General features: G+C 42.5%; 1 protein-coding gene across 3 annotated transcripts in view; it reads right to left on the bottom strand.

Moving 5' to 3' along the window:
- Positions 1-1,267: 1,267 nt before the first annotated feature.
- plekhh1 (pleckstrin homology domain containing, family H (with MyTH4 domain) member 1) overlaps positions 1,268-24,589 on the bottom strand; it is a 67,588-nt gene continuing 44,266 nt past the window's right edge. For 2 of the 3 annotated variants that reach the window (XM_048227442.1, XM_048227441.1), the window contains 28 exons: positions 24,559-24,589; positions 24,059-24,217; positions 23,875-23,958; positions 23,562-23,643; positions 23,210-23,374; positions 22,290-23,056; positions 22,025-22,097; positions 21,837-21,928; positions 21,565-21,712; positions 18,817-18,953; positions 18,089-18,199; positions 17,717-17,803; positions 17,055-17,213; positions 16,624-16,704; positions 16,224-16,403; positions 14,980-15,091; positions 14,510-14,622; positions 13,291-13,467; positions 12,946-13,043; positions 12,580-12,757; positions 9,777-9,932; positions 9,497-9,594; positions 8,116-8,257; positions 7,140-7,276; positions 6,777-6,906; positions 6,303-6,386; positions 5,229-5,375; positions 1,268-3,970 (listed from right to left, as the gene is read on the bottom strand). The exon at positions 24,559-24,589 is cut by the window's right edge and continues 32 nt beyond it. In XM_048227442.1, coding sequence (XP_048083399.1) covers positions 3,788-3,970; positions 5,229-5,375; positions 6,303-6,386; positions 6,777-6,906; positions 7,140-7,276; positions 8,116-8,257; positions 9,497-9,594; positions 9,777-9,932; positions 12,580-12,757; positions 12,946-13,043; positions 13,291-13,467; positions 14,510-14,622; positions 14,980-15,091; positions 16,224-16,403; positions 16,624-16,704; positions 17,055-17,213; positions 17,717-17,803; positions 18,089-18,199; positions 18,817-18,953; positions 21,565-21,712; positions 21,837-21,928; positions 22,025-22,097; positions 22,290-23,056; positions 23,210-23,374; positions 23,562-23,643; positions 23,875-23,958; positions 24,059-24,217; positions 24,559-24,589 — 4,111 coding nt within the window. In that variant the 3' untranslated portion in view covers positions 1,268-3,787. Of the gene's footprint in view, positions 3,971-5,228; positions 6,027-6,302; positions 6,387-6,776; positions 6,907-7,139; positions 7,277-8,115; positions 8,258-9,496; positions 9,595-9,776; positions 9,933-12,579; positions 12,758-12,945; positions 13,044-13,290; positions 13,468-14,509; positions 14,623-14,979; positions 15,092-16,223; positions 16,404-16,623; positions 16,705-17,054; positions 17,214-17,716; positions 17,804-18,088; positions 18,200-18,816; positions 18,954-21,564; positions 21,713-21,836; positions 21,929-22,024; positions 22,098-22,289; positions 23,057-23,209; positions 23,375-23,561; positions 23,644-23,874; positions 23,959-24,058; positions 24,218-24,558 lie in introns of those variants that run through there. The other variant, XM_048227443.1, reaches the window with a different exon arrangement.

The raw sequence follows: 24,589 nt of genomic DNA, 5'->3' as shown, positions 1-24,589 counted from the left end.
AAGCATTTATTAAATTCAGTGCGGTCGAAGAGTCCCACACCATACCTCATTGTTCACCATGTTACTCCACAGCTGAGGAAGCTGCTCTTCAGGCGCTTCCATGATTCAGTGTTTTCATTAGTGGTTAATGAAGGTTCACATTGTTTTCTGGTCAGTTTCAGGGATTATTTCAAATAGCTGTTCTGTTCTTTCTCTGGTGTATTGGCAGTAGATCATGTGCTGTGTGTCATGCCTGGGAAATTCTTGACAGTATTCTGAACAAAATGCTGGGAAGTCATGTGGTGTATAATTGTAGTTGATTAAAACGTTAACATTTTTTGTATTGATACATTTTTGTCTGAAAACAAGTTGTCCAATTAGACTAGACGTTTGATAACCACTATCTATGTCGGAAATGCACTGGCTTTATTCCGTTTTGAGGCTACGCTACTACCTCGGGGCCCCACCCTGTGTGGCACAGAGCACACAGCAGTTAACATGCTCTTTCAGCTGTTACCCTTAGACCCCCTAGATCCCCTTAAATAGTCCTTTGGGCTGGACAGATGGTATTTCGAGCTTTATTCCTAGCTATGAGCAGCATTTTTGTGGGCTGGGGCTTGGTTCAGGTTCTTGGTTTCCTGGAGGGAGTTGGTAAGAAAATTGCCAACATGCATTTCCCCCATCTCTCAGCAAGATCGTCCCATAATGTCCGTTAATGAAACAGACATACATTAAACACAAGTTCATTAGCTTCAATATCATGTTTTTTTATTTGCAATATAGTCATGGGCTTATTATGTTCAAATGCTGGACAAGACGGACTGTCAATGTAATTGAAGACACATAATTATGTACAAAAGACATATTGCTCCAACAGTTGTAATTAATCATGTTGAGTCAGGTCATGTACCGGAAACTTGTAATCATGCATGTCAGGTATACAACATATGTTGGAACCTGTACATTATTAGTGTGAAAAGTATCCTTTGTGTACAGTCAGTTGTTCCCATTGCAGTTTGAAATGCTGTGCAAATTTAATGAAATGTAATAGTTAAACCGTATAAAGTTAACAGATGACTCCTGTATCACTATTATATGCAGTGGAGTAAAATGCATCTCAAACAGTCAGTTCCCCTGATATGGCTGGAGAAGAAATCCTGACAGCCTGGCACACTGCTTATTAGACAAGGTTCAGGAAAACTGCATATAAAGTTCCATGTCTTAGAGGCAATGTGATTGGAAAAACAGTTGGCTGCAAATTAAGTGACAAAATCAGCACAGACAGGAGTTAGAACTGAACCGTTTATTATCAACACAACCACACACACTACCTTTACACAGTTTGTGTCATACTGTACCATCTAACATTGTAAAATGTACTACATTTGTTATCAAATTTAGAGCAATACTCACTCAAAACAACCCATATCCTAATCATCCCTTTTTAAAGAAATATTTTTACGTAATGATTTGTCCTAACACATCAGAACTCAACTAAGACAACAACAGGCATACAAATAAATAGCTAAATAACAAATTACAAAGACAGTGGTTTGATCCAGATATAATTCAAGTCACTGCTACCGTTTTCATGGCAGTGTTTTGGTGAATCTATGTTCCTGCAGCCTTGTGATGTATGGTTTATGAAAGACAGGAAACTAGCGTCTACACACTGATTCTCTGAAGTTGATTGGTTTGGTCTCCCAAAGCTCCCAGTCATCACAGAATCTAATTACGGTGCCATTCGCAAGTTCCTGTTTTGAGAAAAAGCATTTTCCCCCAGTTGTCTATCGCTAATTATTAAAAATGTGTTTTTTTCCCTTTAGACTGGCTCAGATGAAGCATGTTTTAAATGTTCTGAAGTGATTACAGCACTGCTTATAGATTCACATACACTCTAACTTATCTGGTGTTCTGCCAGCTCAGCCACAATGCAGGCTTGTTTTCCTGTTTTTGCACCGTATAGGTAATAGCTCTTTAATGTCAGAATTGCTCAGTGAATGAATACGTCAGTCAGTATTCAGCCTGTCAGACTGATGCAAGATCTGAGATGTAGAAATAAAAAAATAAAAAAAAATCACCCTTTTGTGATTAAACAAAGTGCACAAAGCGGTCACAAGTCTGCAGTCATTTGAAAACAGCACATCCTGTCTAGAAAGGTGACCTGAGGCTGCCTTCAAAATTTTTTTTCTTGGACATTTCCTGGTCTGACCAGTAGTATTTAGCTTGGTTTAACTATGTTTACAGTGGCAAATTGTAATGCTTCCCTAGATGTACCGAATAACACACATTTTTTTCAACAGTTATAAACAGAGATACTGGTTTTCCTACACTTCTCAAGCCATTAGTGGCAAGCTGAGAGAATCATCTGCTTCTAGGTTTTAAATTGTCCATACCTTCTCTCTTTACTATTTGACTGTAGTATTATGTATAAAGCACACAAACAGAAATATACAACAACATAGTTCCGCATTGTATGGACCTTATTCAAGACAACACAAAGTGATCCAAAGAAAATCTGACTCCACCACCCTCAAAGAAACTCAATATGTTTTACCTCATACAAGAGGCCATGTTGAACAACCAATGTACACACCCCTGTTTTCCCATGTCTCTTTGGTTCCTCTACAAAACTGAATTACTCTTCTAGTACCGTCTACAAAGGCAGGTCACAGTGTTTCTGATAGACCTTAGTCAGTTTAGATGGATACCAATCTTTATGGCAAAGTGTGTTTACAAGCAAATGTGTTGTGTGATTCTCAGAAATGGTCTCTTTATGACAGTATTAATGTGATGTCATGTGCTACACATAAGCCGATGGCTCTACATAGCGTGCCTAGATGAGTCTGTGAATAATCACCACTTGTTGGAATTATCAGCCATTTCTCACATATTTTGTACTGAAGAGTCAACAATGTGCCCATTCTAGTTCTCAAGGTCATTACTGGACAGTACCATACAGCATACTTGTTTCTTTCCATACTTGCATGCAGAGATATGGAACATTTGACAAAAACCATGTAGTAGGTGATCTACCCATTGCATTACCTTGTTGTATTTTAATTTGTATCTTATCTTAATAATATATTATTCAGATAAATTAATAGATCTGTGTGAGATAGTCAGTTAGTGTAATTACATGGCAATGATGTGTGCTTGTCTTAAAAATGGGATAAGTGACTGCTTTATGACTTGATAATTAGTATGCAAATTGGTTAGAAGAGAACAGCCCATGGTAAGCCCACATCAGCCTTAACCACTACAACTAAATGGGAGAAATGTTGATGAAATCTTTGATTTACAGCCTGTAGATAATTGTTGAAAATGATGTCCTGATCCAAGTATGCTATTGTATTTTTTGTATCTGATTATCTTTATACAAGGCCCTTTTGTATCTTTTACAAAATATTTACCCTGCTTTGTGGTGTTTTATCATCCTTAGTTCAGCTGACCTTGACATGAAGACAATTGCTGAAGATATAGATACACTCCAAAGATATTGAACTATATCTTTGGAGTGTGTTGTAGTGTCTTTTTGGCTCTACTTATCTCACAGAGTTGTGGAGGACTTTTACAGGAATTCCTTTAGCGTTGATATGTCCACCCCCACACTTTCTCACACACACACACAAAAATCCATTAAGACAGTTCTGATTCTGTGAACGTCACAATTCAAGCTTTTCTTCAAAAAGAGACAGTTTGCACATTAATAAACTGCTGCTAAACCTTTACCCTGTAGTTTTGTATCACTTTCTCTTTATCTTTGAGGCTGTGGTGCTGCAGATGTGCAGGCTCTGCTCGGGTTTTCTCACAGCAGCGTGGGGCCTTTGGTGTTGTAGGTCATGGCAGGGAAGTGGCGGCTGTCAATGTTCCACAGCTTCCTGTCTGAACGAGGCCCCAGGGACCCACCGGGGATGGAGCTGGATGAGGAGGCGGGAGCCAAGCTCCAGTAGTTGATATAACTGGCCATCAGCAGGGTCAGCTCCAGGATCTTCATGAAAAAGAGAGGAGGTTCAGATGTTTCATACGTTATAGTATCAAACGTTATCTTTGAGAGATGAAGGCAATATTTGTTCAACAATTTCTTTCAACCACTTCAGTCATTCAGGTGTGGAGTTTAATTCCAAGAGCTCTTTTGTTTAAATAAATAGTTTGTGTGAGTTGATCTGTTGAAATAAAGGATGTATGGTAATTGTAGTGTCCTCTTTGCTTTTTATAATCATTCTAGATATAATCAGAAACCAAATGCTTGGCCTTTGACCATGACCAAGTGCAATGATGATGATCACACCTTACATATATTTCATAAACCTCCATCACTACACATGGCCAAGGAGATTTACGTTTTTTCTTAATTACATTTCATTTCAAGTCTGGGGACTCAGAGGTGGTGAATGGCAAACGTATAATTGGAACAGAGAAAAGTCCTTCCTAGCAGTTTGCAAGAGACCCACTGGTTCTGTTACAATGTGATGTATTATTAAACATGGCCATTAGCACTCCCAGGCTGGATCGGAATTTTTTAACAAGTCCAGTGGTGAGGTCAGCCTTTGTGCGTCCCACTTAGTGTTTCATATTAAGCCCTGATTGAGGCATCCAGAGGCAGCTCAAAAGAGAATTGTGGGCGTTTGTGTGGCTGACTATTTCCCCTGATCCTTTTCTGTTCACCATATCTATTGCGTTACCTGATATCTCCCAGCCGTACCATTATCAATATGTTCGAGCCAACTGATGCCTTTTAAACGGTAGGCCTAACAGGAAGGCCTGAGTTAGTGCTTTCATTAAATGACAGACATTCAGACATCCACCATGAACAAATGTTTCAAACAGACACTCTGATCGGTCTCCAGGTTAACCTCCATCTGTATTATTTTACTGCTGTGGTCACTAAGAAGTCCACCGTAAGAGTAGAAGACCTTAGAGAAGCATCGTCGATCATCAAACTGGCTAATAAATCTTAATTGTGCGTCCTAGAGTCCTTTATGTTTTTTGGCTTTGTTGGTACAGTAAGTCATTACCATAAACCCAGGGAAGCTCTCACAAACTCTCTAGGTTTTCACTAAAGATCAGATCCAAGAGTACTTTGGGTAAGCAAGATGTTTTGGAGTACCTGAACACACTCAGAATGTGTGCAAGTGAATCAATTTACTTGCTGGAGCATGAAACATCCATAAAACCCAAACACAAACAAGATCAGACCGATTTAAACAAAGAAATGGCTGCGGCTGACATGATAAAAGAGGTCTCACCTTAGGTTTACTCATGGCAAAGATGAACTTGTCCACAGTCTTCTTTCCCTGCATCTGGTCTTTGGTCTGGCTCACCACCACCATGAAGTCGTCACGGAAACCTCCGAACGTGATGATGGACTGATAGGGGTGTGTAACCTGCAAGTGCTGAAGGACAAGGAGCATGAGAGCAAGGCAAGTGAGTCACTGCAGCAGTACACCATCGCAAAACTACACGCTCCAACACATGAGACGGCAGGCTAGGGCTTTCAAATGAATGTCTGATTTGGCTATGTTTGACAACGGAAAGTTTGATGACTTATATTATCTGGACTGTAAATGAAAAGACTCGTTTTATTAGATTACACGCTACACCATTGTGTATACCACTGCCATTTCAGATGATTCAAGATATTTGCTATACTTAATTATGTGCAGAAAGAGAGGACATGACGTGCCAATAAAGACCTAGGCGCACAGACAAAAATATTTTGGATGGTTTAAAAGTCATGAGAAAAACAGCCACTGTTGTATGAAATCTTTTTTTATTACTTTTTTTTTTTTTTGGACCTTCTCTCCCCCCTTCCGTCCATTTGCTGTCCATTTGGAGGCGTGATCGAGAAGGCCAAACCAGTAATGACATGGGAGACTGAGGCTGCTGGAAATTACAGACTACTGGCTGACATTGTTTACTTCTCCTCTAAGCCAGTGGATCTCTGGACAGAAACGTTCGGTCCATAGGCCAGCCTCAGTGCTTTCCTGTAAGCACTCCAGTGCGTAGGAAAAAATCATTACCCGTCCATAGCCTTGATGGCCTGGCTGGGATTCAGAATTGCAGAGGAAAAAAAACGTTTAGAGTTATGGCCAGAGACGACTAGAGACGTCCAACCAGACCAAATTTAATTCCAGCAATGTTCTGGACAGAGCTGTGCGTTTTTGAAGTGGTATGAAAACATATTTCGCTTTCTTTTTTACAGATGAGATCAAATGCCTTGTTTATGTAGTTTTTTTATTTCAAAACAACTTTGTTGAATAGGTTTTATGGGTGACCTGGCCATCTTTCAGACACACACACAAACACACGCCCGCACTCACCATTGTGTAGTCCAAAACACTCAAGCCATCTTCATTGACAGCCAGCCAGACTTGTGACTGGTCTATTGATGAGGGAGGCACTGGCTGCAGATGTAAAGGAGACAAAATAGCGGTGAAATCTCAAGCTATACCACAGAGAAACCGTCAAACACACTACAGTCTAAATAAGGTTCAATTCCTTTCAGCAACTTTTTAAATTCTCTGTTGCTTTGTTGATTATTGTAACACAATGCATGGTTTTGAATTACTGCCACAGTAAAGCAATAATTTTCCTTATTTCTAAAGAACTGGTATTTTAAGTTGTCTCAAGTGCTTCTACTTACACTTCATCCATTAAATCCAGAGTTACTTCAACATTGATAACACATTTCATTCAAAAAGACAAATCTGGTTGACAAAGCTGCTGATTTGCTGTCACAGTTTGGCTTTTGATGGTGAAAAGCTACCAGTCAGATTACCATCAAGCCCTCTGACCTTAGCGCTGAAGAGCTTGGCTCCAAACAGAGGCCATTTCCGAGCCACGGTCAGATAGATCCTGATGCACTCTGCCGCGCTACACCCCCTCAGCAGGGTCCACTTACTGGACAGTCTGTCACACAGCTCCCTGTGGGGCATGCAGTGCACTTTAGTCATATCCCACACATATAAACATACATACTACACACATAAAGAATAACTATATATATAAAAGGCTATAGAAGCTCTATCATCCATGATCCTAATGTATAAAAATATATATTGTATATTCATATCAACATAACAGCGTGAGGGTTTTTGTGAACAGGTATTGTGTGTGTGTGTGTCTGTGTCTGTATCTGTGTGTCTGTGTATGGTTACCTGAGCTGCTCCAGACTGAGGTCCTGTTTGTAGCGTTTGGGGTAAAAGCGCTCCAGTGCCTGAGACACCAGCTGCTGGCCCTTGGGCTGGATCGACCCACTGGTGATGGAGGAGGAGGCCACATCACCATACTCTACCTGCCAGAGAGGGAGGAGCACTCACTACACACAGCCTCAGATTCAACACACGGTATCAGAGGACTACTTCACACACACACACACAAACACACACACACACACACACACACACATTCATTCATTCATTCATTCATTCATTCATTCATTCATTCACCCAAACCTTCACATTGCAACTTACTGCATTTGGTCCTTTTGGAAGAGGGAGCGAAAGAGAGAGAATGAGAGAGATGCCGATAGGCACGCAAACAAACAAACAGTCATTTACACTCCTAAGCAAAACCTTATTTGAAATCATGTTGAAATGCTATTTGCCTGCCTTCAATAAGTCCCTGTTGAGTTGAGACAGTGTGCCCGAACAGTGCCAGATGGATGGGACTTTAAAACGTTGTGACTCATTTGCATCGGGAAAGCTCCATAAAACGCAACCAAAACGTTGGGAAGACGACTAATGGTTTTCTATGCGGAGGAGCGTACGAGGAAACGAGTGGATCACGGGCGTCGCGCTGATTTCAACGATCTAACTCCTCGCTCACAGCTTGCTTGAGTTAACGTCACGACTCTTGAGCCCAAACAGCGTTATTGGAATGGCCTGCGCCATGAAAGAATGACTTCACTAATCTGAGCCAGGCCTCTTAAATTACGTCTGGACTTTATTAGCTCGCTTTTGTGCAAGGGCTCTCCTGCACGCGCACACACACACACACGCACACACATACACACGCACACACACACACCCACTCATTAAGAGATCAGAAGGGCAGCAGTGTCTGCTTTACCATTAGTGCAATACTGCAACAGGGAATCTATAACACAATACACACACACACACACACACACACCTGTGCCATGAGGGCAGCCACCTCCAGAGCGAGCTCCTTGTTGACGGGGAAGTGGCCCTGCTGCACCTCCTCATTCACCTGGTAGGCCAGCAGGAGGCGCTCTCGCTCTACTTCCCCCTTGGCCTGGGCCCGGAAGCACAATCTACACTCACACAAACACACACAGTTAGGGAGCAGCCTGCAGACTGGTGTGCATATTACAGTTTTTTCTGATTGCTTAAGCACATTTATGCACAACTATGCACAACTATGGCTTTTTTTGCAAAACTCTACACACAAATGGCAAAACCTCTCACCCAATCAGCAAAACATTGTAGTTCTCTTGCAAAAGCTAACACACCTTGCTTAACTCTTCACACCTTAATTAAAAAGGGTGTTTTCGTATCTAACAGTAAAATAAAGCCATCACAATAGTAAGCACACAATGTGCCAACAACACACTGATGGTATGAATAAAAAACACATCTGGCTTTTTGCTTTCTCTGTGCACAAGGTAGACTATGTCAGTTTGAGGTCATACTTTTGTCATAGTTCTGTAAACATACAGGGATCCCAACTTCAAGTACTAGTGTTTATTTACACACATCAAAACAAACACAAGTGTCTTTTTTTCCAAGTCAAAACACAAAATAGCATTTCACTGAGACAAAACAAATCAGTCTACATCGGGTCATCTCTCTCAAAATTCTGTCTACATCACATGCAATGTCCTAGTCCAAGGCACCGGGAAAAAATATATTCTGGAATGGCGTTATCCAGGCCTGACATGACAATATCCCCACATTTTGTCTGTTTTTTTCTCTTCTCACTCTTCCTGCTCACTCCATCATACCCATTGTACATTACCTGTGGCTTATTTATAGTGCTTAGGCTGATTGCAAAGTGAACTAATTATCTAAAACAGTTTTCACATGAGAAAGTGTGCCAGAGAGTTGGCAAAATAGTGTAAATAATAGCCATTGTGCCTACAGTTGTGCAAAGTGTGTGTTACAAAATTGCAAACTGAGTGCAAAGCAGTGTTTGTGATTTTAGTTTTGCGAACTCAGTGATTTTGCCATTTGTGTGTAGAGTTTTGCAAAAAAAGCCATAGTTACAAAAAATGTGTTTAAGCATTCAGAAAAAACTGTAACATGTATGCAATTTTTTTAAATTATTCTATTGGCAATCTCTGTACAATCCTCAATAAATTAAAGCAATATGAAAAAAACATAAAAAGGATCAATACTCAAGCACATACACTAAAGAATGTTAGTACCGGTATTAGTATTAAAAATAACTGCAAACCATACACAGAGTCAATTCTGTTTTCAAGATTAAGCAATCATTTTTCTTTGAGACAGTCTCATAAAACCATGTTTTCTGCAAAAAAGCACAAACACACCTGCTCTTGTAGGTAAGACGGACAATGCGCGTTCCCTCATATTTCCCAAGGTTCAGTTCTTTCAGCGCCTGCTCCCATTTTGAAATGATGTCACAGATCTGATGACACAGACAAAAATAAGAGGCACTTAGAACTTAATATTTATCTAGTTTATCTAGTTATAAGTAAATATTTATCTAAAACACTAAACAACCTCAAACAACCTAAATGGAGATGGACTACACACACACACAGACACATACCCACACTCACTCACTCACACAAACACACACACACACACCTTTGCGTTTGGCTGTAAGCAGTGCTCCAGCTCTGAGCCTGAGGGGTCGTCAGTGAAGAGGGCGAAGCCAGACAGCTGAGTGCTTCTCATGCCTGCTCTCTGGTTCAGCATCCGCATAAACTCCTCCACCGTGGTGGAACCATCGAAACCCACCACCTGAGCACAACACACACACGGGGAGAGAGGGTTTGTTAGGGTGGTTCTGTTTGTTTGGATACTGTTTGTATGCTTGTGTAGATCAGTGTTTCTCAGAGATGGGAAGTAACGAAGTACAAATACTTCGTTACTGTCCTCAAGTTTTTCAGATTTTTTACTTTACTTTACTATTTATTTTTGAGGCGACTTTTTACTTTTACTCCTTACTTTTTAACACGAATATCGGTACTTTCTACTCCTTACATTTTACAAAACTGGCTATATCGGTACTTTCTACTCCTTACATTTTACAAAACTTCAGTGGAGTTACCGTTATTATTTTTCGCCTCATCAATAGCGGATAGGAATATACGTTGCACTTGACGCACCACTACAAGATGACTCGACAGATTTGGGTGGCACGGCATTCATTCGGGGCAAATCATTGCAGCTTGATGGCAGTAACGTTAACGTTAGCACGTAGTAGGCCTATGTCTCAATTAAATTTAGTCAAAAATGCCCTCCTCCTCTCCTTGCCTTTGGTGCTTCCCTAACTTTGGTTATAGCTGCAGTGTAGCCTATATCCTTAGCAATAAGTAGATGCAGCATTGGGTCTTAAACAGGGATGTAGTGGCAGCTAAACGTAAGTAAACAGTTTACCCACCTCTGAAATTTCAGAAATAGTTTATCCACCTTATATTAGAGTTTATCCACCTCTCAAAAGAGTATATTCACCAATTACAACTGTTAACATTTAAAAATCACACTGTATTATCCACAATAACAATATGTAGGCTACACTCAAGTCACTTGTATTGTTGTAAACATTGGACAATAACCTCCACCATCATCAAACATGTTCTGAATGCCTTTTCTAAAAATGTGATAATGCAGTCCACCTTACCGTGGTTAGGCTACCCACCTCTTATTTTACCACATTCCTGGTCTTGAAATATTGACAGGAATCCATTGGAATTAAATGAATTCATGTTGTTTTATCCCATATTAGTTGTGCAGATGTACAGGTATAGTCCATCATCTTATACACACCCATGAAGCCAACAAAGAAAATGCAAAAATAGAGACTTTTGTGTAATTATTCCATTTTGTGTAGTCATTCTATATCAGAACCTGACATACAATCCAAAAAGTCTACAAGAAACCTCAGAAATGCATACTTTTATTGTCAGTATGCATTCTGGGTAACCAAAAGTCCTATGGGGAGTTTCCAAGGGCATTACAAAACGCATGAGCATACCTTGGCAAATAATGGTCTAAAGTACTCATTTTTCATTCTATATTGATCTACTTTTGCACACAGCTTCGCAGGACCTGGTGATAGTTGTGTTTCTAAAATCATATCAAGTGGGCTGAGGGCTGAAATGTGGTCAGTTCAGAGATGTTTGTTAAAGAAAAAACAATATTCTAGGCTCCGTAACTCTGTGCCAGTGCTTCCTAAGAAACTACGGGATCTTAGCTTTCTAAAGATGTCCAGCATTTGATGGTAGGCCAAAAGAACACACTGCCCTCTGAAGTATGTTGGGGGTCTACAAATGGCCCAACAGGTTATGGGAAGATTTAAAAAGAGAGACTGGCACTCTTGCACTCTAGTAACATTTGTATGGTCCAGGTACCGTTGCATAAAAAATGGTTGTCATTCACAAGACTACTTTTACTTTTATACTTTAAGTAAACAACCAAGCCTGTACTTTGTTACTTTTACTTGAGTAAAGAAGTTAAATCAGTACTTCTACTTTTACCAGAGTATTTTTTAACACAAGTATTCATACTTCTACTTGAGTATGGGAAGTGAGTACTTTTGCCATCTCTGGTGTTTCTCAACCTTTATTTTTCCTGGGAACCCATTTTTTACACAACTCATAATCACAACTCATTCCATAATAGACATATTACATCATAAATCATGAGAGAATCTGTGCATTAATGCATGTTACTGATCATTTATTTGGTTGTGTGTAGTTGCATGTCAATTTTCAGTGAATATCCTAAAAAGAAACATTTGAATAGTGTCCAGTTACATGCTCAATGCATCATAGAGTGTGATCATTAATCTGTGTGAATGATTTCGGGTGCTATTAAAATTAAACTGTACGCACACAAAACCGCAGATGCTATAAGAAAATAGCAACATCAGGCTATACTTTTAAATCAAGTGCAAAGGAACATCTAAACAAACCTGATGCGTTTTGGAAACAAATCTTGTGAACTGATGAAATTAAAACATAACTTTTTGACTGCAATGAGCAAAGGTTTGTTTTAAGGAAAAGGGTGCAGATTTTCATGAAAAGAACATCTTGCCAATCGGTAAACACAGGGCTGGATTGATCATATTGTAGCCAGTGGCACAGAGAACACTTCACTGGAAAAGTGAATGGATTCAATTAAATATTCTAGAAGCCAGCACACCACATCATCTGTAAAAAAACTCTAAAGATGAAAAAACAATGGCCTCCACAATATAATAATAATTATCCTTAGCACACCTCAAAATCCACAATGGACTACACACATAATCTTTCTTAAAATTTCAGTGGAATATACTTATGCTTATTTATATCATACCATCTTCTACTCACTTCACTATTCACACAAACATAAATGTTGCTGTGTGTGTGTGTGTGTGTGTGTGTGTGTGTGTGTGCACAACCTGGTAGGTGCTGTTGAGGAAGTGCACTGGGATGCTGAAGGGCAAAGAGTGGTGGTAGGGGTTTCTCAGCAGGATAGACAGGATCTCCATTCGGGACGGTTTGGCCTCACGCTCCCCATTCTGTTGAGTCCTCTCCACTGACCGCTGGCAATACACAGCATACTTCCCCACCTCCGTCCTGACAAACACATACACACACACACACACACACACACACACACACACACACACACACACACACACACACACAAAAGTAAACCCACTGAGACCTTCAGTTAGAAACATATATTCAAATAGCCTGAAGCTCTTATTTTCTTTTGCATATATACCCAGTTGGGGGGTTGATGTGGATCTGGCTATCTTTACCTGGGGTCGGCATGGCGATGAAGATGCTGTTTCAGGTACCAGAGGACGTGTTGCTGTGGCAGAAAGAGGGCCACACACACCGACAACAGCTGCCAACACTGAAGCAGTGACAGGGGTGTTATCAGAATGATCTTAAACATTATGTTTATACTGGTCATATATTGTGTCGTGTGTAATCTCTTGTCTGTTGTGCTACCAATCCAATTTGGACAGAGAATGATGTGAAAAAGTGAAATGTTTACGTGATCAAAGGTTAACGCACAAAAATCAATGTGTTTCAGCATTTTATGGAATCTCATTTCAGTGTGTGTGTGTGTGTGTGTGTTTGTGTGTACCCACACCCACCTGTGTGAGGGAGTAGTTGTTGGGAGTGCGGCAGTTGGTCTGCTTGATCAGCTGGCAATACATCTCGTTCTGCAGCTCGGGGTGTGTCAGGCACACCTGCAGTGCATTCTGGGCCAGTGACGTGTGGTAGTCGATGGAGGGCGACTCGACCAACACATTAATGAACAGTTGACAAGACTGTAGAGAAGAGGGAAAAAGACAGAATTGAACAATTAAACTAAAAATTACTATGTTTATGTGTGGGTATGTATTTGTGCACACATGTGCATGTGTGTATGTGAAGGTCCAAGATAGAGATGGCTTACACAGATGTTTACAGTGTGTGTGTGTGTGTGTCCTAGTGTGTATGACTAAGCAGAGAGAAAGAACAGTGACATGGGCAAGTAGGATTCCAACTCATCAAAGCAGAACTAAAGAGCTGTTGGAACCGAGCGATCCTCTCTGTAGTAGGTGCTCTCGGACTCCCTTGTTCTCATCCCTTCACAGAACAAGGCCCGACATTGTCACCGCTGCCCCCTCCCTCTCTCTCCCAGCCTCAGCCCTGAGGGACTCTCCGTGCCGTTGTCCAACAAAGGAAGGTCTTCAGTTAAAGCCAAGTGTGGCACATGTCATGCCATGTCAGACACAGCATAGAGCAGACTGATCACTTTTACAGTCAACATACTGTATGTTTCAGGAAGTCCACAACAGACTGGAGCTTGGAAGCATGAGAGTAAATGAGAGAGAGAGAGAGAGAGAGAGAGAGTGTGTGTGTGTGTGTGTGTGTGTGTGTGTGTGTGTGTGTGTGAGAGAGAGAGAGAGAGAACCTACACACACACACACACACACACACACACACACATACAGTACACACACACACACTCACATCCACACACTTACACACTCACTTATATGCTATTGTTTATTCTATGTTTACATGTTATACCCACATTGCTGTATGTCTATTTTTTTTTTTTTGTTACTCTCTACTGTGTTATCTGTAACACTGGCTTAGGCAACACTGTATCCAAACAGTCATGCTAATAAAGCTCCTTTGAATTTGAGAGAGAAAAGAGAGAGATGAGAGTAAGGCATAGAAGAGGAGAGTGACAAAGAAAAGAGGGGAAGGAAAATGTGTGAGAGATGTATTGAACGACAGAAAAGAAAAAGGAAGAAAAAGTGAGTGAGTGAGAGAGAGAGAGTGTGTGAGAGAAAAAGACAGAAGGAAAGGGGAGCTCACCTTAAAGAGTTTGAGGGCTTCAGTCTGCAGTGCTTCAGAGGGCAGAGTGGTGAGGGGAGAGCGCAGGCCATCTCTACTAAAGCACAACACCGGATGCTTCCACAGCTCAGAGTCTGCGTCAGAGAGGACACACAATGCCCACTCAAACACACCATTCCACGGAAAATACATTTACACTTCATAAATCAAAATGGTCTGCTTCAAGTTTAGAGCCAAACACCGCTTTCCTCTTAGTGAAGGTGTCTCTTCACAGACATAGAACTGATTTTGATTTGACTGTATTAGATATGACATATCTGCCATTACTTTGGTGTCTTCTATAAATCATACTTAGGTGTTAAGACTTGACAGGTAAGTGCCAAGTGTCCAAAAAGACTATTACCGGTATTGACACTACTGTCTTAGTGAGTATATCTAAGTTAAGTATATCTCTCACAAAATAAGATATGTGTATGTTTAGCTTGATTTACCAGGGTCCCCATCCATGTCCAGGAGTTTGCCAATCAGCCTCTCGTACTCTGTGCCAACCTTCAGACTGGCACTGCTGCCTGCAGCCACGGTCAGGTGGTACAGCCAGGTGTCCTGAGCAGGAAGAGAAACACAACCTGCTATTAGTGTCAACCACGTTACATAATCATGAATAGTAACTTAGTCATTACATTTCTTCATTTTCAAGATAAATTGCCGAAGGAATAGATATGTCTGTCTGTACATGTGTTTGAGAGTGTGTGTGTGTGTGTGTGTGTTTGATTGAGTGTGTGTGTGTGTGTGTGTTTGTGTGTTTTGATTGAGGGCCAGATGTACTACTTCAGGCGTATTTGTTTCGCAATGTGTGTGTAAAATAATTGCGAGGTATGTACAAACAGGCCGCAATGATGTAAAGCGCAAACTGCCAGCTGAAAGTGGCAGATTGCGTTTGTCATGTCATGCATATGCATTCATGGGAGGATCCAGGGGAAAGTGGAAGTTTAGCGTAAAAAGATGGGAGGGGAAGAGTAAGTGCCTAATTATGTATTCCGCGGTATGTACAAAGACTGCTCCTGAAAGCACACGTCTATTCTGCGCCTAAATACTTCCGCCTTGTAAAAGCAGGTGTTAATCCAAATTGCAGTTCAATGCGCCAATAAGAGAACCTTTCAAAGACAACAGAATCACTTTTAGAGCATCAGTTTTTGTGGTGAAAGTATTTGTACTACCAAAGGCAACCTAAACTTTCGTTGGCCTTTCAAATGTCTTACTTTCACTTTCACGTCATTCACTTTTTCCTACTTGCTAGATTTGACCAATCTTCCATAGCCTACGTGCACAAGTATTTGAGTAGAACTACTGATCTTCATTATCTCCATTTTACATCTTCATGATGGTATTATTTCAAACGTTTGATTCTTTTTAATGTTGTCATCAGTTAACTTCATTCAACTGCGCTTGTATGTAGGCACTGCCATTCAATTGTGGACGTTCGTAAATTGCGTTTATGGGCGGAGAAAGGCAGAGAAAGGCACAGTTTACACTAAGGCTTGAACGATTGATAAATACGACGGATACTTGGGTCTGACAGTGTTCGCAATCTGCGGTGTGTCCATGATGCTGATAACGCTACGTTTGCAAATGTACGTACATCTGGCCCTGAGTGTGTGTGTGTGTGTGTGTGTGTGTGTGTGTGTGTGTGTGTTGTGTGTTTGATTGAGTGTGTGTGTGTGTGTGTGTGATTTACCTTCTCCTGCTTGGTTCCTATCAGCATGTACGTGGGGCTCTGGTCTTTGGGGTAGACCACTAGTGTGCAGTGGGATGACAGGAAACCACGTCCCCCGACTTCATAGTCCTCATCTGAGTCACATGACCTGTCCACCTCCTCAACCCTTGCTTCACGCATGCGCAGCTGACCTAGAGGAAACTGAACAAAAAACACACACACACACACACACCGTCACAGTTCAGTTAACACATAGCTCAAAACCATTGGACACAGAATGCCCAGTTTCCCATGCATGGATTAAGCCTAGCCCTGGACTAAAAGCTTTTTTCAATGGAGATTTTGTCTAGAACTTGGCTTAATCCATGTATGGGAAACCTTCACAGGAAGGCTATAAGGTGTTTGTGTGTGTTAACATCACCTTATCATCCTGGTTGCGGTAGTAATGAAAGACCTTCCCAATGAGAGCACACCACACCAGCTTAGAGTGGCCATGTTTGACCTGAAACGTGAGACAGAGAGCAAACAGGGGAGAGAGAATGAGGGAGAGGGAGAGCCAGAAGAAGACCTTAGATAAATGAGCTTCATTAAGGGCTCTGGAAGACTGCCCAGCTTGCTAAAAGGACAGTTGGACTATCTACCTTACACTGGTACAAAGGCAAGCATGGATGCACATACACACACACACACACACATACACATCAGCCACATTCTAAAAGTAACTGTCTCTCTTACAGTAATTCAATAGTGCATACTTTCACAAATCTTGTGTAAAGGTTCTAAATAACTTCAGAATCTCATTCAAAAGGATCTCATTCCTACGTTTTTGTGAATACATCTTTTGAATTCTACCTTTGTAAGCCAGCCTCGTACAGTTGGCTTGACGGCGGTGTCCATGGAAACCGGAGTGGTAGCCTGGACTTTGAGCACATTCTGCAGCACCCGGATCCACTCTTCCAGAATGTTGGGGGAGTCAGCTGTCAGATAGAAGGTCTTCTTCTCCGTGATGAGCTGTTTTTCATGACAAAACACAGGATGAACGAACATGCAGTCAGTAATACCTCTCACTGTAGATCAGTCAGTACAGATCATCTGGATTACAGAATCAGGCAATTATTCAACAGGGTCATTGGAAAATTATGGGAAGCACAAAAGCAGTCTAACAAGTCCAAACAAATTGAAGTTCCCATTTCTCTCCCACTATATTTATTCAAATGGTCTTCTGTACAATCAAGTATGCCAGTTCAGCCTGAGGCACGAGTGAATTCATATTTTGGACATTATTACCATCAACAAATATTTTTCCATGTGCCAGACTCCCTTCATTTAAAACATTTCTCTTCTGATGGTGTTGGGACAGATGTACTTACAACCCACATGCAGATATTAAAACATTCAACGATCATAGTTTTAGCAACATAAATGAATTTGGCATGAAACAAAAATATTAGATCCATGATGATGAATGAGTATGACATGTGTGGAAATGTGTTTGCACAGGTGGCATTTCTCACCTGGAACGTCTGCCCCCCCTCTCCGCGGGCGATTCGACATGAGGCGTTCAGCTCGACGTGTCCCTGGGGCTTCCGAATGACATCACTCTAAACACACAGATCACACAAAGTGTGTGTTCAGATTTCACATCACATTTCTGATTTTTCCATGGGAACAGTATCAATGTTTCCACTGACCTCATTTAAATGTATTCCGTTTTAGCCATACCAGTAAAGGGGTACCAAGGTTAACCTCAAAGGCATGGAAAATTCATATCTTTGCTACAACTAGGCGTCAATTTTAACAGATTTGTAAAAGGATGGACGGACAAATTTTGTGACAACTGCAAGACACAAGAGGTCCTTTCTAAGATAAAGAGAGTGGGAACTGACCGGTGACTTGTAGTAGAGGATCTCTCCATTCCGCAGCGTGAACCAGCGGCGTTTCCAGGCCTTCACCTGACTGCCCATCTTCAGCAGGTAGCCCGACTTCTCCAGCATCTCCTGAGGGCACACAGCAGCAGCAAGGTTTCACAGATTATGTGCGTATGTGTGTATGTGTATGAGTAAATGTTGATGTGTATTCATGCAACTTGCCTTTATAGACTGGAATTGAATGGCCCTCAGAATACCAGAAATATAAATCATGTTGTGAATGGATTTATTATATTCTCCCATCCAACATAAGGAGGGCATGAGTAGTAAATAAAGATAGATTAATAGTAAATAAAGAGAGTGAGTAGTAAATAAAGATAGACTAGAGTAATAAATAAAGATACATTAGAGTAGTAAATAAATATAGATTAAAGTAGTAAATAAAAGTAGACTAGTGAAGTAAATAAAGATACATTACAAGATACAGAAGTAAATAAAAATAGATTACACTAGTAAATACAGATAGACTAGAGTAGTAAATAAAGATAGACTGCAGTAGTAAATACAGATAGATTAGAGTATAAATACAGATAGATTAGAGTAGTAAATAAAGATAGAGTAGTAAATAAAGATACATTAGAGTAGTAAATAAAGATAGACTAGAGTAGTAAATAAAGATAGACTAGAGTAGTAAACAAAGATACATAGTAGTAAATGAAGAATGTAAAAAACTCCTCGTCTCCTACCGGTCCAATGCTTTCACAGGAGTAAGAGGAGGTGCGTTGCACTTTGTGTTCAGGCTCCAGGTAGTTACTGTCCAGAGAACATGCGTCCGGTGGGATGGCATAGTCACTCTCTGAGCTGATGGATGACACTGACACCCCTGGACACACACACACACACACACACACATTTGTTAGACACAATTCCACACAACCACGTGTATGTACACACCCACCCACACACATACACATACACACACAGACACACAAGCACACACACAGAGGTGGAACAGCATTAAAAACCATTACAGGCTTCATCGTGGAAACTCAGATGTGCATAACATCATGTCAAGTTTTCCATAGGAATATTCATGACCCCTGACACAAACTTCCATAGGAATATCCATGATCCCTGACACAAACTTCTGCATAGACATTTTCCACAACTATTTCACTCAGCCAAAGCCTCTGTAAAAACAGACTTATAGACTGACGTTCAGTGCCTGTGCTTCTAAGAACACAAACCATGACCTTAATCAGCAGTAGGCCATGAAATACACCCCCCTTCACCACACAGAAAGGTTCCTGGTTGCAATTCCTGTGGGTCCTCACTTTTGATGGAGGCGAGTGATTTTCAGTGCCTGTACTCCTGAACTGAAGCTATCACAGATAGATACAGGTATACATGCCTAATTTACAGGCCCCATAATAAATCACTACACAACAAAATATTGCAATGACAGTAGAAGTGAGGGACACAGCAACCACTTTGTACCTGGAAGAGCCTGGGGCCGCAAAAAATTCTATTTACTTTTCTAGACTTTTTTTTCAGTTACAATTTCGACTGATGTTGTAAAGGTGGGGAACAATGGCTGTTAAGGGTCCCCAGGTCTGTGTTCATCTTGGGCTAAAACAAATGCTAACAGATGGGCAACAGGTTTGTAATTTCCAAAAATACCATATCATGCAGATGTGATCTGTGTCCCTGGGCTTAAGTCCAGCCTAAAAGTGATTACAGTTCTTATAATCACTAAAAAAGGTATAAAATGAGGATGTTCACAGATAGCGTCTCAGACAAAAGTGTTAAAGCTACTACTACTATTAGTACTTATATTGCTGTGTGCGACAGAGAGTTTGGGCAAAGATGACGGCTGTCAGCACACTGCTGGTGATGCTGTTCTCCATGTGTGGAGCTCAGACTCAGAGCACCCAGACTGAAGTTCAGACAGAGAGCCAGACTACTGGAGCTGCTGCTGCTTCACTCAGCTGAATGTCTCGACTGAGCTTAAGGAACTCAAAGACATCGTGCATAACCTGGGAACCTCGATGGTGGAGCTGAGGGTAACTCTGAGCTTTATTCAACAGGAGCTTCAGAACACCAAATCCCTGCTGCATAAAACAGAGACTGAGAATTATGCTCTACACACAGAGATGGCAGTGCTGAAGACCAGACTTGCTACTAGTGAAACTGAAGTGTTGAATCTGAGGAAGGAAACTGCAGCACAGACTGAGAGATTGGTAGCCACTGAGGCTAACATGGAACATGTGAAGAATGACACAGCAGTACACCACACAGACCTGATCAATATGAAGACTGAAGTGATCCTCCTGATCAAGGAAATTGCAGCTCAAGAAACCAGACTGTCTGCCAGTGAGACTGAGGTGAAGAACCTGACTATGGCAAATGCAGAACACAAAAAACAGACTGGCTGCCAGTGAGACTGAGATGGAAGACCTGAAGATAGAAATTGCAGCACAAGAGGCAGAGCTGACTGCAGAGATGACCAGACTGGCAGTGGCAGCCACTGAGACTGAAGTAATCTGAAGGAGATTACAGAGAAACCCAAGGTGGCATTCTCAGCAGGTCTGACTGACTCAGGACACATAGTGGCTGGAAATACTGAGTTGAACTAAACACATCACCAATGTTGGCCAGGCCTAGAGCCGCACAACAGGCTGCTTCACAGCTCCAGTCAAGGGAGTCTACTACTTCAGATTCACAGTCATGGATAATCTAGCCTCACACTGGATGGGGATCAAGATGTTTAAGAATGCAGAGCAGATCACGTATTTAGGACAGTATGATACAGATGGAAGCCAATCCTATCTGTCCAGTGGTGCGACTCTGCAGCTGAAGGTGGGAGATATTGTTAACATGTGACTCCCTGCAGGCTACAGGCTCTATGATAGTTTTGTTAATCACAGCACAAGTGGATGCTTCAGTGGATTCCTGCTCTTTCCTCTCTGAACGGAACACCCCAGAACAGTAAATGATAAAAATAATATACATAGCCTACTCTAGAACAGAGGTTCTCAACCTTTTGGGGGCTAAGGCACACCAAAGATGAAACCAAAACGCTAAGGCACACTGACTTATGGTTACTAATTATGAAGTGATACACACATTAGTATAGGCAATAACAGGGGTGTTTATTCTTATGCCCATATTTTTTCACATGATGTTGACTGAGCTGCATAATAGATCTGTAGCCTATCTTATAAAAACACTTAATACCTATACCTAACACCTTTTAATTAACACTTCACTTTGCCTCACGGCACACCGGTTGAGAACCACCGCCCTATGCCACACCACCTGACCTTCTACCAGACATGATGTCTACAGAACAAATGCACACACACACACACACACACACACACACACACACACACACACACACGCACACACACACACACACACACACACACACACACACACACACACACACACACACAGAGTGGGTTCCTGTTCGAGCTGCTGGGGGCTCTCACCTCTCTTGAGGGCGCGGGGACTGCTGGGAGTACTGCCCTTGCGGTCAGGCCCCAGCACGGAGCTCCGCAAGGAGCCCAGAGAGCTGGTATCATCCTCGGAGCCCGAGTCCTCCTCCACCAGAGGAGAAGTACTGATCTGTGTGGCTTTCTACAGGAGAGAGTCAACATCATAAGCCAATCCTTAGAGATACATAACAGGCAAACATTTACTTTTAAACTTTTAAAAAGGTACTTATGTTGAAGGTGCAACAAGATCACAGTGTCATTCTTACCCCTTTAAGAGTGGTGTAGACAGGAACACTAATGTTCTTACACATTAGGTGAGTAAATTGACCAGCAGAGGGGTAATGGGACATGCTCGACACTGTAAAACACACATACACAACGTATGCCATGTAATTCATTCACACAGCAACAAGATGCACCAGATTATGAGAAGTCCATCAACTGAGTATTTTACCTGCACCCTTGGCAGCAGGACTGGCCTCAGACACCCTCATACCAGACTTGGCCACAGCGTAGATACGACTCTCCTGTAAAAGAGCCATTATTTAATGTTCCATTAGCATTATTTGTTATTTGAAAATTATTTGTGAAAATATTATCTATAACTCAGATATTTGCATGTCTATTTGCCTCCCTCCCTCTCTCTCTCTCCCTCCCTCTCTCTCTCTCTCTCTCTCTCTCTCTATCTCCTTCTCCTTCTCTCCCTTCTTTCCTCTTACCCAGGCAGGGAAGCGGTGTAACGGTGGTGTTGGGGGCTTCACCGCATCCAGATCCAGGCATTCCTTCACCAGCCCCATAGACAGCGTTCCTCCGGCGCAGGGCTGATCGACATCGGCCTGTGCCTGGGCCTGAGCGCCCTCCTCCACCCCCTCCATGCCGTCGTCGATGTCCGTCTCCTCCACCTGCGGCGCAGCTGCTGCAGGCACCTGGGACAGGCTCCGGGCCAGCAGCGGCAGGCCGGCGCAGCCGAGGTCGATGCTGACGTTGATGTGGTGGAAGCGCTCGAGGCCGGGCTGCGGCTGGCTCTGGTGCTTCTTCAGCAGTTGGATGCTGTCGCGCGGGCTAAGCGGCGTGCGCACCTTGGGCAGGGTCATGCTGGTGCCCGCGGGCAGCGAGAAGCAGGGCGCCAGGGGCGAGCGCGGGGCACCGGCCAGGGCGGAGGCGGACGCTGGGGCCTCCGTGGGCGGAAGCAGCAGCAGGGAGGCCTGCGGATTTTCATAGGCCGATGAGGAAGAGGAGGAGGAGGAGGAAGAGGTGGAGGAGGACGATCGAAGGCGGTGCAGGCGGAACTTGTTGTTGAGTTCGTCTGATGAGTGGTCCCGGCTGGGGGGGTCCCCCATGGCGGTGGTGACCGGAGGGACACTGAGGCCTCCTGCCACGACCCCTCTGCCTCGGCCCTGAGTGGCACCCTCCGCCATCTTGGACACGGTCATCTTGTCGACAGAGGACAATCTGTCTGACGTCTCAAGGGCTTTCTTCTTTGCTTCTACACAACAGCAAGGGGACAAGGACAGAGGCTTGTAATTCAATTTAATCATTGATAAATACAAATGCCTAACATAATAAAATCCATCACGCTATTTCAGCTGGACATTTGCAGAAGATGAGGAAGGTGCGGAGGATGTGGTTGGACACCTACCAGCGGAGCCTCCTGAGGGGGTGTGCCTCCAGCCGTCCTCCAGAGCAGGCGGTGTGCCAGGGCAGCTGGGCGGGTAGAGTGGGCTGGAGGGCACCAGGTGGGCATCAAGACTGGGCGATAAGGGGGACAAGGGGGACGTGGGGGAGTAGGGACCCTCCTGGAGCACTTTGAAGAACAACACAGGGCAATAAATCAGGAGAGAAATGGACAAATTGTGACTAAGAAAGAGAGAACAACACATACTCAGAGAGAGAGAGAGAGAGAGAGAGAGAGAGAGAGAGAGAGAGAGAGAGACTGTATGGTTTATCATCTCAGGACTGCTGACCTTGAGAAGCATGGTCCAACCACTTACCTTGCAGTTTGTCCTGGAGGTTGAGGATCTGTTCAGCCTGCTTGAGGTTGGCCAGCTTCAGCTGCTGGTTCTCCATCTCCATCTGCACACAGTTTTAATGACTCCATTTTGACATGGGTTTTAACATTACATTTCAGGCCTTCCTCAGCTAGTAGACATACAGCCTAATGGGCCACTTAAAATGCTCAAAAGGACCTTCGATTTTTTAGGTCAATGACGGAATCTCTCTCTTTTGATCAATAAGTAAATTTGGTAGAAGTGTGTATGTTCATATGCAACGATGCAAATTAAATGGTTAGTAGTACAACCCTACCTCTCGTAACTTAAAAGTGACCCAGTCTTTGATTTTGGAGGCTTTTTCTTCGATGATCTTTGCCTCCTGGGCCCGAAGCAAATTCTGCAGAAACAAGTTACTTTTAGCGAGTTTTCAGGGCTTAGTGGGTGGTCAGTAATCTGTTCAAATGTACTCATCCATTTTTCCCCTATTCTCTCAATACCTGTTTCTCCAGCTGTGCTTCCAGGTGCTTGATCACTCCATCCCTCTCTTGCACCTGATTGGTGAGTTCTTGAAGCCTCAGGCATAAGGAGTTCTCTGATTCGTTGGTCTGATTCGGCTGCACATTCGCTGATTTCAATTTCTCTTCCATCAAGCGCACCTAAAGTAGAGTTTACCGAAAGACTTCAGCTTTAACCTATAACAGCTTACAAAGATCTATTCAGCTTCATTTCATGGATACCCATTACCACAGCAAAAACATATACTGTACATGTGTGTGTGTGTGTGTGTGTGTGTGTGTGTGTGTGTGTGTGTGTGTGTGTGTGTGTGTGTGTGTGTGTGTGTGTGTGTGTGTGTGTGTGTGTGTGTGTGTGTGTGTGTGTGTGTGTGTGTGTGTGTGTGTGTGTGTGTGTGTGTGTGTGTGTGTGTGTGTGTGTGTGTATGTGTGTGTGTGTGTGTGTGTGTGTGTGTGTGTGTGTGTGTGTGTGTGTGTCTGTGTACCTGTTTCTCTGCAGTCTCTGCTCGCAGGTCG

The sequence above is a fragment of the Alosa alosa genome, chromosome 19, assembly GCF_017589495.1.
Source record: "Alosa alosa isolate M-15738 ecotype Scorff River chromosome 19, AALO_Geno_1.1, whole genome shotgun sequence".
NCBI classification, from domain to species: domain Eukaryota; kingdom Metazoa; phylum Chordata; class Actinopteri; order Clupeiformes; family Clupeidae; genus Alosa; species Alosa alosa.
This window is presented reverse-complemented; position numbering and strand designations above follow the sequence as displayed.